The sequence below is a fragment of the Neolamprologus brichardi genome, chromosome 3 (assembly GCF_056152115.1).
Source record: "Neolamprologus brichardi isolate AB-2024 chromosome 3, ASM5615211v1, whole genome shotgun sequence".
Lineage (NCBI taxonomy): Eukaryota > Metazoa > Chordata > Actinopteri > Cichliformes > Cichlidae > Neolamprologus > Neolamprologus brichardi.
Window position 1 is genome coordinate 17,501,651 of NC_142106.1, and position 17,207 is coordinate 17,518,857.

Sequence of the window (17,207 nt, forward strand, 5' to 3'; positions counted from 1 at the left end):
TTGGTCACCTCAAACAAGGAAAATCCCTGGCTCTCACAGACCTGTAACGTCTTCTGTAAGAAGCTTTTCTGTCCCCCACTCGTTACCTGTATGAATGGCACCTGTTTGACCTCATCATCTGTATAAAAGACACCTGTCCACAGCCTCAACCAGTCAGACTCCAAACTCCGCCATGGCCAAGACCAAAGAGCTTTCGAAGGATACCAGGAAAAGAATTGTAGACCTGCACCAGACTGGGAAGAGTGAATCTACAATAGGCAAGCAGCTTGGTGTGAAAAAATCAACTGTGGGAGCAATCATCAGAAAATGGAAGACATACAAGACCACTGATAATCTCCCTCGATCTGGGGCTCCACGCAAGATCTCATCCCGTGGGGTCAAAATGATCATGAGAACGGTGAGCAAAGATCCCAGAACCACACGGGGGGACCTGGTGAATGACCTGCAGAGAGCTGGGACCAAAGTAACAAAGGTCACCATCAGTAACACACTACAACGGCAGGGAATCAAATCCCGCAGTGCCAGACGTGTTCCGCTGCTGAAGCCAGTGCATGTCCAGGCCCATCTGAAGTTTGCCAGAGAGCACATGGATGATACAGCAGAGGATTGGGAGAATGTCATGTGGTCAGATGAAACCAAAGTAGAACTTTTTGGTATAAACTCAACTCGTCGTGTTTGGAGGAAGAAGAATACTGAGTTGCATCCCAAGAACACCATACCTACTGTGAAGCATGGGGGTGGAAACATCATGCTATGGGGCTGTTTTTCTGCCAAGGGGACAGGACGACTGATCCGTGTTAAGGACAGAATGAATGGGGCCAAGTATCGTGAGATTTTGAGCCAAAACCTCCTTCCATCAGTGAGAACTTTGAAGATGAAACGAGGCTGGGTCTTCCAACATGACAATGATCCAAAACACACCGCCCGGGCAACAATAACAAACAAACAAACAAAAATACCAGCTACTGTGTGTGCAAACCTGGTAAAGACCTATAGTAAACGTTTGACCTCTGTTATTGCCAACAAAGGTTATGTTACAAAGTATTGAGTTGTATTTTTGTTATTGACCAAATAACACCCACTGTAAAAGGACATAAGCAGTGTGCATAACAGGATAAACAAGGATGTGGTTTCCACTCCATTTACATTACATTACAACCCTGCCAGTCCAAGGATCTCCCTCCACCCTGGACTCTGCGTTGTGTGATTTTGGTTTGGATTGGGGTGCACAGTAGAGAGACCAGTCGGCTACAGCCATTCAATATGTGGTTCGGACCACACTGCTTATTTAGACACTGGGGCATAAACAACTCCAACTCAGCTGCTGGCACCTTAACAACATTTCTTGGTTTCAGGTACGTGTATGAGGCAAAATTTACATAACAACACTACTAGCAAACTGTAGCTGAAGAACTAATTCTTCATCTTCTTCATCATTGCATCAATGAGTCCTCTGTTAGCAAGCAGAAGTGTAGCCCCAAATCGCCACAGATATTTTCAAACATGAACACACTCTCATCAGACAGTACATGAACATCTCAATAAATACAGTGTATTCATAGTTTGACTGGACAATCACCATTTTACAAAGTATAATACTGATTTTTAAACTAAACCCATGTGGAATGCCACAGACAGTGCTTACTTTGCAAAGCAATCGCTGGCTGTCCCCCATTTCAGGGTCTGCACGCTTGACGTACGCGCACTACGCGTACTACGTACGGTGCGTACTATAAGTACAAGAAGTGCGGAAGTGAGAGGCGTGTGAAATGCTTCGTCGCGCTGTTCAGGTTGCCTAGCAACCATGATACTAACCGCGAGACACGTTACATACAGCTTTGTTTGACAGAAATGAAGAAGAAAATTGTTTTGTTGGTCAATCATTTTTGTCATGACATCACTTTGATTAGTTGAGTATCTGAGGCTGAGACCACAGGACTGTAAAACATGATTCAAGGGCTTCATTTCTGTACTGAACAGTCATTTAAGATTAGCTAGTAAATAATAATTAGTTAATGTTGTTCATGAGACTAAAGTCATCTCACTATGGTAATGTAAATATAATATGGCCAATATTATAGTATTGTCAGATTATTATGATTGATATATATATATATATATATATATATATATATATATATATCAATCTATATCACTGACTTTCAGCTTGTTGTGTTTGTGGATATATGACTGACTTTAATTATCCATAAAATCATCACATTCTCTGTAAGATTGAAGTCGACTATATGTATATTTAGAAGTAGAGGCTTTAAAACCAAGTTAATGCTGAAAGTACAAACATCACTAGTGTCACATAACTTTGCCGACATGTGGCCAACAGCAATGTTTTAATGTTCTTCATTATTAAACATTCGCACATGAATAAGTGACGTCATGTTCAGTACTTACTTTTGACAGTTCACTTTTCGGCCGCTCCCTTCTGCCGTATTTTGCGGCAAAATTATCCACACCCACCGCCACGCTATGAATTGTGGGATATATGGGACCACGAAGCGTGCACCGGACCACGCTTGATATTTGGGGAAATCGACGGCGCATTTGGAGTATGCATTTCAAGTACACTTCGAATTGGGACAGCCGTCGTCGCGTGGCGGTGACGTAACCGCACTTGAAATGCGTACTTCAAACGTGCAGACCCTGAAATGGGACACAGCGACAGAAAACTCTGAGCCAAGATGGCGCCCGCACAAACAGGAAACGACCTAGGGTGTCCTGTAGGGGACAATTGTCAAAATTCCTCAAATCTACAGTGTATATGCAGCTCAACAGTGACACCCTGTGACTTATTATTTGTAAGTCACTGCCTTACAAATACAATAAAGATCTTTTATTTTAAACATGATTATGCATTCTATGTTGAACTTTTATCATTTCAATCCATTGAAATATAAAATGATATGGATGGATTTGTGTGTCCCAGGGATCCCAGGTGCTATGTTGTCTTTCGGACTGCCTCAAAGTAATTTTGGAAAACAGTCAGGCGACTTAGAAAGGGAAAATGGTGCTCTACCCACACTGTGTATAGTGCGGGTGGAGTCTCGCTGTCTTCAACTCAAGATATTGTCGGATGGTGGAAGGAGTACTTTGAGGATCTCCTGAAGTTCACTAACATGTCTTCCGTACAGGAAGCAGAATCTCTGGATGAGGTAGATGACTCATCTACTCTGAGGGTAAGGTCACTGAGGTAGTTACACAACTCCATGGTGGCAAGAGGGCTTGGTGTGGATTAGGTTTTCCGTGTGTTCCTAAAGGGCCTTTCAGTTAGACTTCCTATGTAGTGGCTTGTTTGTGTAAAGATGACCTCAGAGGCTTTGAGTCTGTGTGTATGTGAACAGGATGGGAAGGGTAAGTGAGTTACACAGCCTTTTTGAATATATGGGCTGTGTCCCAATTCAGGGTCTGCATGCTTGAAGTACGCGCACTACGCGTGCTACGTACGGTGTGTACTATAAGTACGAGAAGTGCGGAAGTGAGACGCTTGTGAAATGGGACGGTATATGCTTCGTCGCGCTGTTCAGGTTGCCTAGCAACCATGACACTAACTGCGAGAAACGTTACATACAGGAGAAAAATGTTTTGCTAGTCATTCATTTTTGTCATGACATCACTTTGATTAGTTGAGTATCTGAGGCTGAGACCACAGGACTGTAGAACATGATTGTTGGGCTTCATTTCTGTACCGAACAGTTATTTCAAGAGTAGTTAGTAAATAACAATTAGCTAATGTTGTTTATGAGACTAAAATCATCTCACTGTGGTAATGTAAATATAATATGGCCAATATTATAGTTATTGTCAGATTATTATGATATATATATATATATATATATATATATATATATATATATATATATATATATTACTCCTTCAGTAACGTCTTCTCTGTGGGATGTTCTTATTTTTAGGCGGAGGAGGACTGATCGCTGCTGCTGCTGCAGTAAGTTTCTTCATCCTGCTGATCCTGGGTGGAGCAGGTGGATGCTTGCTTAGACAGAGGTCAGTTTCTATCAGAGCACTTTCATCAAATATTATTGTTTCTGTTGTTCTGTCTCTGCTTTGAAGTTTCTTAAACTTGTGATATTCAGTTGTGTTTTGTATTAAAGACAGTGACTCCTGCTCACACACCAGTATAGAGGCCTTGATGAAGAGAGCCTCAGCATGTGGAAACCAACAGATGGACACAAACAGTCAGAAGAAGAGATCCTGGAAGCTGCTGAAGAGAAGACATGAACATTTCTTATTGAGCAGAAGTTTGGATTTCAGCTTGAATCTCAACACCAGTCACTCATTAGAAGCTGTGAGCTGATGTCAGAGTCAGGAATGAAAGGAAGGAAACACAGATCCTGATCTGATCACAAAGACCTCTGATGTTTGTCTTTAAAGGTGAGAAACTCTGCAGCTGACCTGGAGCTACAGGCCGGTTCACCTGAAGACCTCAGAGGCTGAACACACAGAGCTCCAGCTGTGCTGTGTCCTTTCAGTGCAGTAACAAAGCTAGACACTAGAGGTCACTGTTTGATTTAGTGTCAAAACATTAAAAACACTGACGCTGACTTGTTCCACATATGAGTGGGAGCCTCTGCTTCCAGCATACAAACATGTCAAAGAGTGTTTTAAAACTAATCTTATATACTTTACATCATTTTAAATATAATTATTTTCTATTTATGTGACTACATGTGTAGCATACATTTGATTTTTAGTCAAGTTTATATAACATACATGATAAATATGAAGTGAAAAAAACTTTTTGATAAGAAAAAGATTATTTAAAAACATTCAGGAACATTGTACATGTACTGTTTTGTATTTAAATGGTTGTAACCTATTACTGTAATGAACAAAACAGAGTCGTGAAGCACGGCAACAGAATAAAGGCAACAGAATTTGAAGCATAGATGAAACACATTTTATGAAAGTTTGACCATATTTGACACAAAAGAAGAGGTCAGAGGTCCAAAGTAACCTGATATTTACAATACACATGTATCATTCCCTACATGCTGTCAGTACCAACAATGCTCTATATAACATTATCATTACTCTGACTTTCAGGTTGATCCTTTAAACTTGGGGAGAGGTCAGAGGTCAAATGTGATATGATATTGTAAGTCTTTGTACTTTATAAATGTTGAAATTACACAGTACACTTTTAAGAATCATAATTTCTGACTTTTAAGCTTTTTTGTCAATTTTCAACCAACAACTCATAAAGTTTACCGTGAAGACCTCGATGGATGTAAGCCAGATTTTATTGGATTATTATAACATGATCCTGCTCTACACCCTACAGAGTTTTATCAGAATACTTTCAAACTTTTAGAGCTGTTGTGTTTACAGACAGAATGAAATGAAAATGTTGCCAAAAACATGAGCTTCTTGTTGAAGGTAATAAGAAACTCCTGAAACCATTTTGAGCTCCTCTTTGGTTTTGGTTCAGATTCAGCACTGAACTGATGCAATATGCAATCAAGGTCAACCATCCCTGTGTTCGTCATGCTCAGTGTTTAGCTGATAAACACCAAGGAATGTGCAGCAGTGAACGTTAGAAACTGATCAGACTTGAGCAGGCACGTGCAGAGGGGGGGGGAGGCTTGAGGGGCTTGAGCACCCGCCCCTTTCCTGATGGGTGCCCAAAGTGCCCTTTTGTTGAGGCAACTTTTTAAAAAATATATATATTTTTTTATGTGTGTGTGCGTGCGGAGTCCTGTCTGTGCCCCTCAACAATAATATTTAACTATTAATCACAGTTTTGCTAAATAAAAGGATCTGGCTTGCATCAGTCACATGATCACATTTAACCAATGATCGCCCTTGACGGCAGAACGCGCTGGTTATGAGCCGGGAACGAGCTCACAAAGAGCACGCGCATTTTTAGCGGTCCGGAGCTGTAGGAGAAACACAAGTTAACTCAGAGACACAGACTGATGCGACAAAACCAGTAAGTAGGTGTACAGCGTACACTGTAGTGTAAAGCACACAGGAGTATTAGCTTATTACGTACACGTTAGTAAGTTGTCTTGTTGCAACTGACGAACTGAAACAAACGAGCGTGCTGTGTGTGCAACAGCGCGACAAACATTACCTGTCCTTTTATTAACTGCACAAGTAGCGCTGGTCATAGCTGCTGGATACCTGTGTAAGGCTGTCATGGGTCTGTAGCTCTGTCACCGTTTTAGGGAACATATTTAGTTTTAAAGTATTTAGAACATATTTAGTTTTAAAGTATTTAGAACATATTTAGTTTTAAAGTAAGTTTCCGGGCTTTTCCTGCCTTTCTGGGGGGATTATATTTCACTAAAAACGATCTAATATGCATGTCCACATAATTATGCATTATTATAATTATAATGTATTAAAAAACACACGCTGTATTTTAAAGAACATACATTAAGAATCAGATTATATTAGATTTATATTTTAAATAAGACAAAATTTGGATTTTACAGCAGGAAAATTATTGTATCTCTACAGTTTAAAATTTAATAAGCTTTGCCCCTGCACAGAGTGGATAGTAAAACAAATGGAATCATCATAAATACATTATTTCATATTTATTACTTCCCCCTCCTCATTGCTTTATTATTGTAGCTCTAGTAATAAATAATAATGTAAGGATTCTGGATCAGCACCATATGGTATATACAGTATTCTGAAGAAGGTCTAAAATGTCACTGTGTGCATGCATGTGTGTGTTTTATTTGGATGGATTTTTTTAAATTATTACTCATGATATAACATTGTCCAGACATGGCTGGTAAGGACATGAGGAGGAAACAGTAGGAGCTGTGTGAGGCTACTAAAGGCAGGGCTATAACATTTTTCTGTCATCATTTTATTATAGATTAAGTGCAAGAGTTGTTAGGTGTGGATAATTAAATTATAGTTTATTGCAATAGCAAGTTGTGCCTTGTTCTCACATAGACAGCAAGTGGAGAGTGATATATGAAATGATGGGATGGAAGGAAGAAGAGAAGCAAAGAGTGATTCACAGGCAGAGCCGAGTTTATTTCTCACAGTTTTTTGTTGGCTTATGGTTCCAAGTGCTGTCACCAATCTTTGCATTTTGTTATTATCTCATGACACTTGTTTAATCAGCTACCATCTCTCCTATGGACTTTTTAATGTCTACAGTCTCAGATCAATACAGCCCTGCCCTCCAACACTATCGGCAGCAGGAGCAGCAGCAACCCCTCAACAGCAACATTGTACCCATCAGGTAAAACATCGGCTATGTTTGCTTTGCCTTGTTGCCCATATTAGATTCTTGATGAATGCGTGTTGTTGTTATTCAGCCGGGTTCAATGTGCCCCTTTTTAACTTTGAGCACCCGCCCCTTTAAACCTCTCTGCACGGCCCTGGACTTGAGTGTCTGGTTTCCAGTGACTCGTTAATCATTGTCTCAGTCTTCGTTTCCTGCTCGGCTCCAGCGACTTGTTTCACTTTGAGAGTGACAGATTGAATCACTGTGTCAGCGTCTAGGGTCTTTATCTGTGGTAAGTCTTTTTTTTTATTTGTTCATTTTCGTTTTTCATTTGTTTTGAGTCAGAGAACAAATAAACAAGAACCTTATAACAAAACACTAAAAATGTGAAAAACAAAGGGATTTTTTTTCTACATCTTCCTGAATAAACTCTGAATAAAGTCAGACTGTTGTTTCTCTGTCAAACTGTGAGCACATACAAGATGACAAATGTCTGTCAGTTGTTAAAAGCTCCCACAAAGCTCGAAATGTAGCAGCAAAGTGTGAGAAAAGCTGTATTTATGTTTATAAAGAACTGTTCTTGGAGTCGTGCAGAGACCTGCACTTAAAGCAGGACTTTGTCTCATCAAGGTGACTTAAAAGAAACTCTGAGCTTTCAATTTTAGTCATGTGCTTAAGTTACACTGATACTGAGCAAGTTAATTTTAAACTAAAAGATCATAGTCTAAGCTGATCTGTGTTCCTGGTGAGTCTTTGATGAGTCACCTCCAGCCTTGGCTGAGCCTTTGTGCTTTTCTTTAATGTATTTGCCCAAAAGAGATAAAGCACAGAGCTGACTGACTACAGCAGGTTTCTCAGATTTTCTTTCTGTTGATGCCACATTCTGGTGCTGATTGGTCTGCTGTTTACAGAGTGGGCGGAGTAAACTCACATGAATAATTTCAGTTTCTTCTTTGAAAATGACTACTTGATACAAACTCAGGAGCCCAGCTGTCTGAAACGACTGAAGATGAAGTATGTTTGCTGAATTTACTGAGATTAAAGTGTTGAAGTGTGACAATCATCAGTTAACACGACTTTTCAGCTGTTTGGGGGCAGAGACAGTTTCCTCATCAGAAAAAACCCTGTATGTTTGGAGGTGTTTGGTTGATTTTAAGCTTTAAGCTCAACAGGTTTGTTCCGTACTCTGTCAATCAAAACGAGAGAGCTCACTTTTCTGCTTTCAAAGGAAGATATAGCAGCAGCTACTACTGTTTACTACACTGTGAAAACCCACATGCCCTTCTCAGGACTTTTATTTATTTGGCAATCATGTTGGCTGTGTTATAGATTGTGACATTTTGAAGGAAATTGTCTTTTTATTCACATTTTTGAACTAGATGTCATCCATACTCTGCTGATTAATCACTTAATCAAATTGAGCGCTTTTCAAAATTATAAAACATTAAATTGTTTTTAGGATTTTAAGCCTTTAAATGACAGCTTAGACATCTGATGTATTAATTATTTATTCAAACAAACTCACAAAAAATAATTTTCCATATAATAAATAGGATGAGGATGGGACATTGGGGTGATTAGATTCTTGGGCATGTCAAAGAACAGCAACAACATTGATTTGATTGCATTATTACTTTTTGTGTAGTGTCTTTAGACACAAAAATGCCCCATTCACTTCTACTGAAACCACATTTTTTTTATTCTCCCTTGTAATACTTTTGTAGTATAAAACCATGCATCCTGTAATGTCAGCATTTTATTTTGAAGAAAAGTTGTATTTTTTTTACTTTTTTTACTGTATTCCTTCTGATTCAACCATTTTGCCATTGTATACTAACGCACAAAATTCTTGTCTTTTTGCAACTGGTGTGACCACCAGGGAGCCCCAAGAGTGATTTCTATGCACGTGTGTGTGAAACTACTTTTAAATCAACATCTGTTTCATTATTGAGCACATTTATTATGCAAACTGCAACAGCACTGAAAACTTTAACAACAAAAGATAAGCACAACAGAATGTATGTATAAATTTGAAACTGTGTAACTGATATCACAGGTAAATGGTTCTTAGCAATTTTCTACTCTGAGTACTGAAAGGGCTTAATTCACAGAATGTTTTTTCTATGGATGTGCTTTCAATCTTACATGCAAATCCAACCACCAACCTTCAGATTAGCAGATGACCTGCTCTACCTCCTCCAAATCTGCAAAAAATGTCAACAATTCTGTGTTTTTCTGTCAATATGGGGTGCTGTGTGTACATTAACCCTTTAAGACCTACCATAGAACCAAGTCCGCCAGAGCTTATATTATATTTTTACATGCTGTAGTTTCATTTTTGGGAGCATTTCAAGTTGCTATACATCAATACAACCATTATAGCCCAGATTTTAATAATATGTCTGCATTAAGTGCATAGTAATTACATAAATTGCAAAAAAGTGCAATAAACTACAAAAAAATTGAAAATCTTTTTGTTTTTTTAACATATATTTCTAGTTAGAGAAATTTAAGAGGCTTATCCCTCAAAACTATAAATACAAAAAAGTTGCACAAACTAGTTTCCCACCACAGGAAATTTATTTTAAGTGTCTTAATAGTTTTATTTTTGAAATATACCGATTTTCATATACTGCAGGAAAAACGAAAATGAATATTATGACGCAAATTTGCAAAATAACAGCATATGCATCAAAATAAACTATTTCCAGCAGTGCAATATGAGTCCTAAGCATCCCAGAAACGACACAGAAAGTCACAAAGTCAAACATAACTTTTAGAAACACCAGTATAGGCTCATGAGGCCCTGATGGTAAAAAAAACTAAATTTCCGCGAAAATGACGTCACTTCCGGTTTCGGGCAGGTCATGGCGGACATGCAAAAGTTCGCGCTGACGTCTATTCCAACGTAGGAAGTGTTACAAACAGCTGATCCGATCGGCAAAGCATGTTTCTGGAATATTATGTTTTTGTTGCTGCAAGAGCTTTTTATCCAGTTTTTGAAAAGCTATATGTGGAAGGAAACTGTGATCTAGGACAAGCTGATGGCATAAGATGTAAGTACAACTCCTCCAGTTTCATATGCAAAAAAAAATTATTGCGCTAGCTCACGTGGCTGCAGAGCTACCGGGATTTAAAAATAGTTACGCAAAACAGAGCGTGCCCGCTCCAACCGGCTTTAAAGGGTTAATGGCTGCAATATAACAAAAAGTGAAAAATTTAAGGGGCTCTGAATACTTTCCATACCCACTGTATTTATATTATTTTTACTATGCAGAAATCGAGAATGCGTTCAATGAAGGACGGGCTTCTCTTGGTTTTCTATCATGATGTTATCCTTCTTCTTCTAACATGGCATTGTGGAGGTAAGTTGCAAAGTAATATTGAACAATGAACACAATGTTAATGTGGTGAGAGTTTTTGTGCATATGTGATGGGAGTGTTGCAAGACAACTGGAAGAAAGATATAAAGAAAACACCACCTGGAAAATTGCAGCCCAAGAAAAATTACCCAAATGAAGTGTAATTATATTATTAGTTTATTATACTTTATCCACAGGTCAGTCTCAGATGATTGGTCCAACTCAACCATTGGTTGCAATGACAGGGGATGACATCATTTTACCATGCCAGCTAGAACCAGCTAGGGATGCTGTTGACTTGACTGTGGAATGGTCTAGACGTGACCTTAAACCAAGATTTGTCCACTTAAAGCGGGACGATGCGGAGCTCGTGACTCAGAATACTTTATACTCCAGAAGAACATCACTGTCTGTCAACAAACTGAAATGCGGTGACATTTCATTGCAACTCTCCAAAGTGCAAATCTTTGATGCAGGAATGTATAACTGCCTTGTTCCTGAAATTGGTGCAGAAACTGGGATGGAGCTCGTTGTTGGTAAGTTGACATCAATACCATTTGCTCTTAAAAAAAAGAGAAAAACATTAAGGCATGGGATATTGACAAATAACAGAAGCTTACCTTGGATGACAAGATGGATATTCTACTGGGAAGTGAATCATCTACAGGAGCATATAAGTTAATAGTAAAATTTGGGTAAGACAGATTAGTTCTCACTTGAGCTAACATAGCTAACTGGATTGAGATTTGGACTGACCAGACGCATGGCATAGTTTATTGAGTTCTCAAGAAGTGCAGTTTACTAACAGGAGAGAGGCGTGGAAGATAGTGAGGGTATTTAGAATTAGAGACATTTCAAAGGGCATTAAGGCCAATGAGAGGAACATTTAGGCAGCTGGGTAAAAAACAACAAAAGAAAAAAGCATTTGACCTGACCAGATGGACATTTAATATGTAACAGGATTAAATCGGACAACCACAATGGATCTTTAAAAGAGCATAGTAGTATTTATAATTACAATTTAGGCCACTGTACCATTTCAACAAAAAGCTTAAGTATATGGCGTGATCACAGAGTAATCGAAGGTAATCGGGAAGGAATTTGGACTAACATGAACCATTGAAATAAGTCAAAAATGTTTTAATTCTGAACTTTGCATTCCAAGTAACTTTTATCCTTATTTTACTCTGTAGGTTCTGTTTCTTCTGTAGTCATTGAGATATTCAAAGTCAAAAATGAAATCTTCTTTAAATGCAAATCTAACGGCTGGTATCCAGAGCCTCGGGTGTTTTGGCTGAACAGTCAGGGAAACCAAATCACAGCTGAATCTACAAACAGTGCCAAAGGTTCTGATGGCCTCTATACTGTCAGCAGCACTGTGACTGTGAACAAGAGACAGACTTACAGTCTCACCTGCAGAGTCCAACAGAAGAACATCAACCAGACTGAAGAAGCACATATCCATGTATCAGGTAGAAAAATGCTATATGCTTGACTCAGGGCTGGACTGGGACAAAAATTCGGCCTGGGCATTTTGATTAGAGACCGGCCCACCGGGTATTATAGGAAGAACCAAAAAGCCTTTGAATGAAAACAAATGCTGTTGTGACAGTGATGTAAATTGTCTTGTTAGTATTTATGTAGGATTTCTATACATTTTACATCAGATAAAAACTTTGGTTGTAAGATTCAGATAATTATTTATTATAAGCTAGACATTTTAAATGAGAATAAGAAAGAAAAGTATTTCTTTGTGCCCCCCCATTCCCTGTTAATTTCCCTAACTGGCCCCCTGGCAAAACTTTGCTGGACCCTCCCCTGCACAGTTTCCAGCTGTCAGCTATGTAGAAAAGGATCCTCTCAGAAACAGTTCATAACTTCCCTTCAACTCATTCATGTCACCTAAAAGGTAAACCTGTTTCTCCATCACCTGTTCAGCTCTGATGATTCAGTAAGGACATCTCCTGGTTTCATCTTCATGTTTTCCTCTCACCAGATAACCAAACCGATATCATGACCAGCAGATTTATGGCTGTGGCTCCAGCAAACATCAGCTGATACTAGAAAGTAATATTAAATAAATTCTAACAACAACTGATCAAGCTTAAACGTGCTGCTGTTGTTTAGCACGACATCAGCTGGTTTCCTCTTTCTGGCGCAAAGTGGGCGATAAACAAGAGAGACGGGAATGGTGTCAGAAAAGCCGATCAGCTGATAATTGATCAGTTTCATGATTGAAGTAGCAACAGGAGAGGGAGGGGGTGAATGAGAGAAGAAGATGCAGCTCTGCAACAAAGACACAGAATAACTCCAGCTTTGTGTCTTTTTTCATTCTAGCTGAAGTCCGGGACAAACTTTGTTTCTTTTCAGCTCAATACGAAACGTGTAATATTTTCTCTGAATACGGGACAATTCCGTTTTTTACGGGAAGGTTGGCAACTCTACTAACTAACCTTATGAATAAAATAAAGTTCACTATCAGTAGCATCATAGCACCCACCCAGCTGTATAGAAACTCTGTCATGCTAGCTAGTACACAGTACGAGTTATTGTAACTGACTGTAAAAAGTTAGCACAACGAAAATAAACTCCACCTAAACTTGGTTTATAACTGACCTAGATAGACTGCAGGTCATAACTTCTTACCTGAAGTTCAGTTCACCTGCGGCCATCTCAGGTCTCTCCTCCTCCTGCCTCCCCTCCTTTCCCTCATCCACCTGCTGGCCTCAGTGGAAGCTCCGCCATAGCCACCACCAAACAACTGTGTTATTTTTACACATCTGCCAGCATCTAGTCAATCCACCACCTTTCATTGTTTATACCATTACAAAAGACAAACAAAAAAACCCCATGGGCCCATGAAAACGAAAAATCACAATCGGCCCACCGAGCAAATGCCCAGTATACCCGATGGCCAGTCCAGCTATGGCCTGACTTTATTAGTTATTCACATTACTTCTTATTTACAGACAGTATATTCTGTGTGCTTTCTAATTTAAGGTGATTTCTACTTGGTCCAGTGTAATCCTGCTGTTCAGATTACTATCAACCTAGCTGTTTGCTTAATATCGATTGTTACAACAGTATTACTAATATGGAAATGCGGACAAAAGAAAACCGGTAAGTTCTAACTTTATCATACTGTTCTGACAAACGCAGATAATCATTAAATTCATGGATGCATTAGTTTGGAACTTTAAACACGTACTGATTACTAAATTTATCCCTACCTTTGGAACCAATATAATCAATATTTTTTTTAGTGTTTTAGTTTCAAATGTTTCTTAAAAACATAATATAAATATCTACCTGATATTTATTAGGTTTCATTAACACTGTTTCAGTGCAAATTATTTAACTTTTTTTGTGATGTTGATTATGATTTCATTTTCCCCTGCAAATGTGAAATTTGGGGGGGGGGGGGGGGGGGGGGGGTGTTTACTGTAGCAAGCAAGTATGTTTTTTAGCTCTGATATTACTTTTCAACATTTTTTTTTCATTTTTATTCACACAGAAATCAGCATACATGATGAGGATGAAAATGAACTACATCAAACAGAGAAAGAGGAAAAATTACAGAGAGAATGTGAGGAAAAGAAAAGACTTGAAGACGAGTTGCAGAACAATGAGGACGACTTAAAACATGTCAGACAAACCATTGAAAAACTGATGGAGCAGAGGACATTTCTGAAGAAGCAGAGCGAAAAACTCCACACACTACTGCAGGAGGACAAGACAGGGATGAAAGAGGTCATGAAAAGGTTGGAGACAGAAACCCCATTCTTTGACAAAGAGAAAAATATGAATAAGCTTGTAGATGAAAAATCTGACCTGGAAAAGAGAATAAAAGTACATGATGAACTGTTAAAGATAACAGAAAAGCTAATGGAGGAAACGGAGAACATTATAATCCAAATGACAGAAAGAAAGGGAAAGCTAGAAAAAGACAAGGAACAAATTATTAAACACTTGAGAGAGAAACAAAAAAATGAAAGAGATGTAGAAGAAACTGTCAGAGAAACAATGAACAGGTGTGTAAGTTTTCTTTAACATATTTCTTGCTAAAGTCACACATACAAACTGTCGTGTTGTGTTCAATTTATGTTCCCAGTGTCTTTAGCGTCTCTCCTTTTTTTTAATCAGCGAAGGACAGAGTAACATAAACAAATAAAACATGGGTTATTTTTGTCAGTGCTGTCTTTTTGCAATGTGATGCCTGATATTTCTATTTTTTTTTTTTTGCTTTAAATTTATACTATATACAGTTTAACAAGACATGCATTTTGAGTGAATTTTATCATAGAAGATTTTATTTTGTTTCTTTAGAACAAAATAGAAGAGATTCAGAAGAAACTCACTTGATGAACATCTGTCTAAGAAGTCAAATGTTTATTTTACTTGAATTTTTTTTCTCTCTTTGTGTTTAATGAATATGCTAAAATACAGAGGGAGAATCACCAATTAACTTAATATGCACACAGAAGCAAGGAAAATTTTCAAATGTCACCCAGAAAGATTCCAGTTGAACAGGGCCGTGCAGAGAGGTTTAAAGGGGCGGGTGCTCAAAGTTAAAAAGGGGCACATTGAGCCAGGCTGAATAACAACAACACACATTCATTTGGAATCTAATATGGGCAACAAGGCAAAGAAAACGTAGCCGATGTTTTACCTGATGGGTACAATGTTGCTGTTGAGGGGTTGCTGCCGATAGTGCTGGAGGGCAGGGCTGTGTTGATCTGAGACTGTAGACATTAAAAAGTCCATAGGAGAGATGGTAGCTGATTAAACAAGTGTCATGAGATAATAACAAAATGCAAAGATTGGTGACAGCACTTGGAACCATAAGCCAACAAAAAACTGTGAGAAATAAACTCGGCTCTGCCTGTGAATCACTCTTTGCTTCTCTTCTTCCTTCCATCCCATCATTTCATATATCACTCTCCACTTGCTGTCTATCTGAGAACAAGGCACAACTTGCTATTGCAATAAACTATAATTTAATTATCCACACTTAACAACTCTTGCACTTAATCTATAATAAAATAATGACAGAAAAATGTTATAGCACTGCCTTTAGTAGCCTCACACAGCTCCTACTGTTTCCTCCTCATGTCCTTACCAGCCATGTCTGGACAATGTTATATCATGAGTAATATTTTTTTTTTAAAATCCATCTAAATAAAACACACATATGCACGCACACACAGTGACGTTTTAGACCTTCTTCAGAATACTGTATATACTATGAGCATCACTGTGCTGATCCAGAATCCTTACATTATTATTTATTACTAGAGCTACAATAATAAAGCAATGAGGAGGGGGAAGTAATAAATATGAAATAATGTATTTATGATGATTCCATTTGTTTCACTATCCACTCTGTGCAGGGCAAAGCTTATTAAATTTTTAAACTGTAGAGATACATAGAAACATACAGAGATTTTACTGCTGTAAAATCCAAATTTTGTCTTATTTAAAATATAAATCTAATATAATCTGCTTCTTAATGTATGTTCTTTAAAATACAGCGTGTGTTTTTTAATATATTATAATTATAATAATGCATAATTATGTGGACATGCATATTAGACCGTTTTTTAGTGAAATATAATCCCTCCAGAAAGGCAGGAAAAGCCCGGAAACTTTAAAACTAAATATGTTCTAAATACTTTAAAACTAAATATGTTCCCTAAAACGGTGACAGAGCTACAGACCCATGACAGCCTTACACAGGTAGCCAGCAGCTATGACCAGCACTACTTGTGCAGTTAATAAAAGAACAGGTAATGTTTGTCACGCTGTTGCACACACAGCACGCTCGTTTGTTTCAGTTCGTCAGTTGCAACAAGACAGCTTACCAACGTGTACATAATAAGCTAATACTCCTGTGTGCTATGCACTACAGTGTACGCTGTACACCTACTTACTGGTTTTGTTGCATCAGTCTGTGTCTCTGAGTTAATTTGTGTTTCTCCTACAGCACCGCAAAAAATGCGCGTGCTCTTTGTGAGCTCGTTCCCGGCTCGTAACCAGCGCGTTCTGCCGTCAAGGGCGATCATTGGTTAAATGTGATCATGTGACTGATGCAAGCCAGATCCTTTTATTTAGCAAAACTGTGATTAATAGTTAAATATTATTGTTGAGGGGCACAGACAGGAAAAATAAATAAATATTTTTTTTTAAAAAGTTGCCTCAACAAAAGGGCACTTTGGGCACCCATCAGGAAAGGGGCGGGTGCTCAAGCCCCTCTAGCCCCCCCCTCTGCACGTGCCTGCAGTTGAACATGTTAATTCTATAAAAGCCAAGACAATAAAACATGCAGTATGTTGAACTGTAAACTGTAAAGCTGCATTTATAAAAACAAACTATAACTTCTAAACAATAGTGTTTTATTAAGGTGTACACGGCAAGTCCAAGAAGAAGAGGAAACAATTTACTATGTACCATAAACACTATTATTAAGCAGCAGTGTTTCAAAAACATCGTTATGTTCAGACTTTACTGAGTTGCATTTGGGTAAAACCTACATGGATTTTGTAAAGTGGACAGAATAGGAGAGACTACAACAATAATATTTTCCATTAACTAAAAGTAATGCTCTTGAAAGTGTGTTACAA

The 17,207-nt window shown here is 38.3% G+C and overlaps 2 protein-coding genes across 2 annotated transcripts in view; one reads left to right on the top strand and one right to left on the bottom strand.

Annotated features, from left to right (window-relative positions):
• LOC148103688 (low affinity immunoglobulin gamma Fc region receptor III-A-like) overlaps nt 1-17,207 on the bottom strand; it is a 39,179-nt gene that overhangs the window by 3,607 nt on the left and 18,365 nt on the right. The gene's annotated exons all lie outside the window — the stretch shown is intronic.
• On the top strand, nt 7,443-14,637 carry LOC102793346 (butyrophilin subfamily 3 member A2-like). The gene is made up of 6 exons (XM_087839513.1): nt 7,443-7,517; nt 10,503-10,590; nt 10,785-11,123; nt 11,781-12,059; nt 13,588-13,707; nt 14,102-14,637. Exons 2-6 carry the CDS (start codon nt 10,512-10,514, stop codon nt 14,635-14,637), a joined length of 1,353 nt encoding a protein of 450 aa, XP_087695639.1. The 5' UTR covers nt 7,443-7,517; nt 10,503-10,511.

Coding starts and splice junctions, on each gene's coding strand:
- LOC102793346 (XM_087839513.1), top strand. CDS start 10,512: ATGCGTTCAATGAAGGACGGGCTTCTCTTGGTTTTCTATCATGATGTT. Junction 10,591..10,784: donor TCTAACATGGCATTGTGGAG/GTAAGTTGCAAA, acceptor CTTTATCCACAG/GTCAGTCTCAGATGATTGGT. Junction 13,708..14,101: donor ATGCGGACAAAAGAAAACCG/GTAAGTTCTAAC, acceptor TTATTCACACAG/AAATCAGCATACATGATGAG.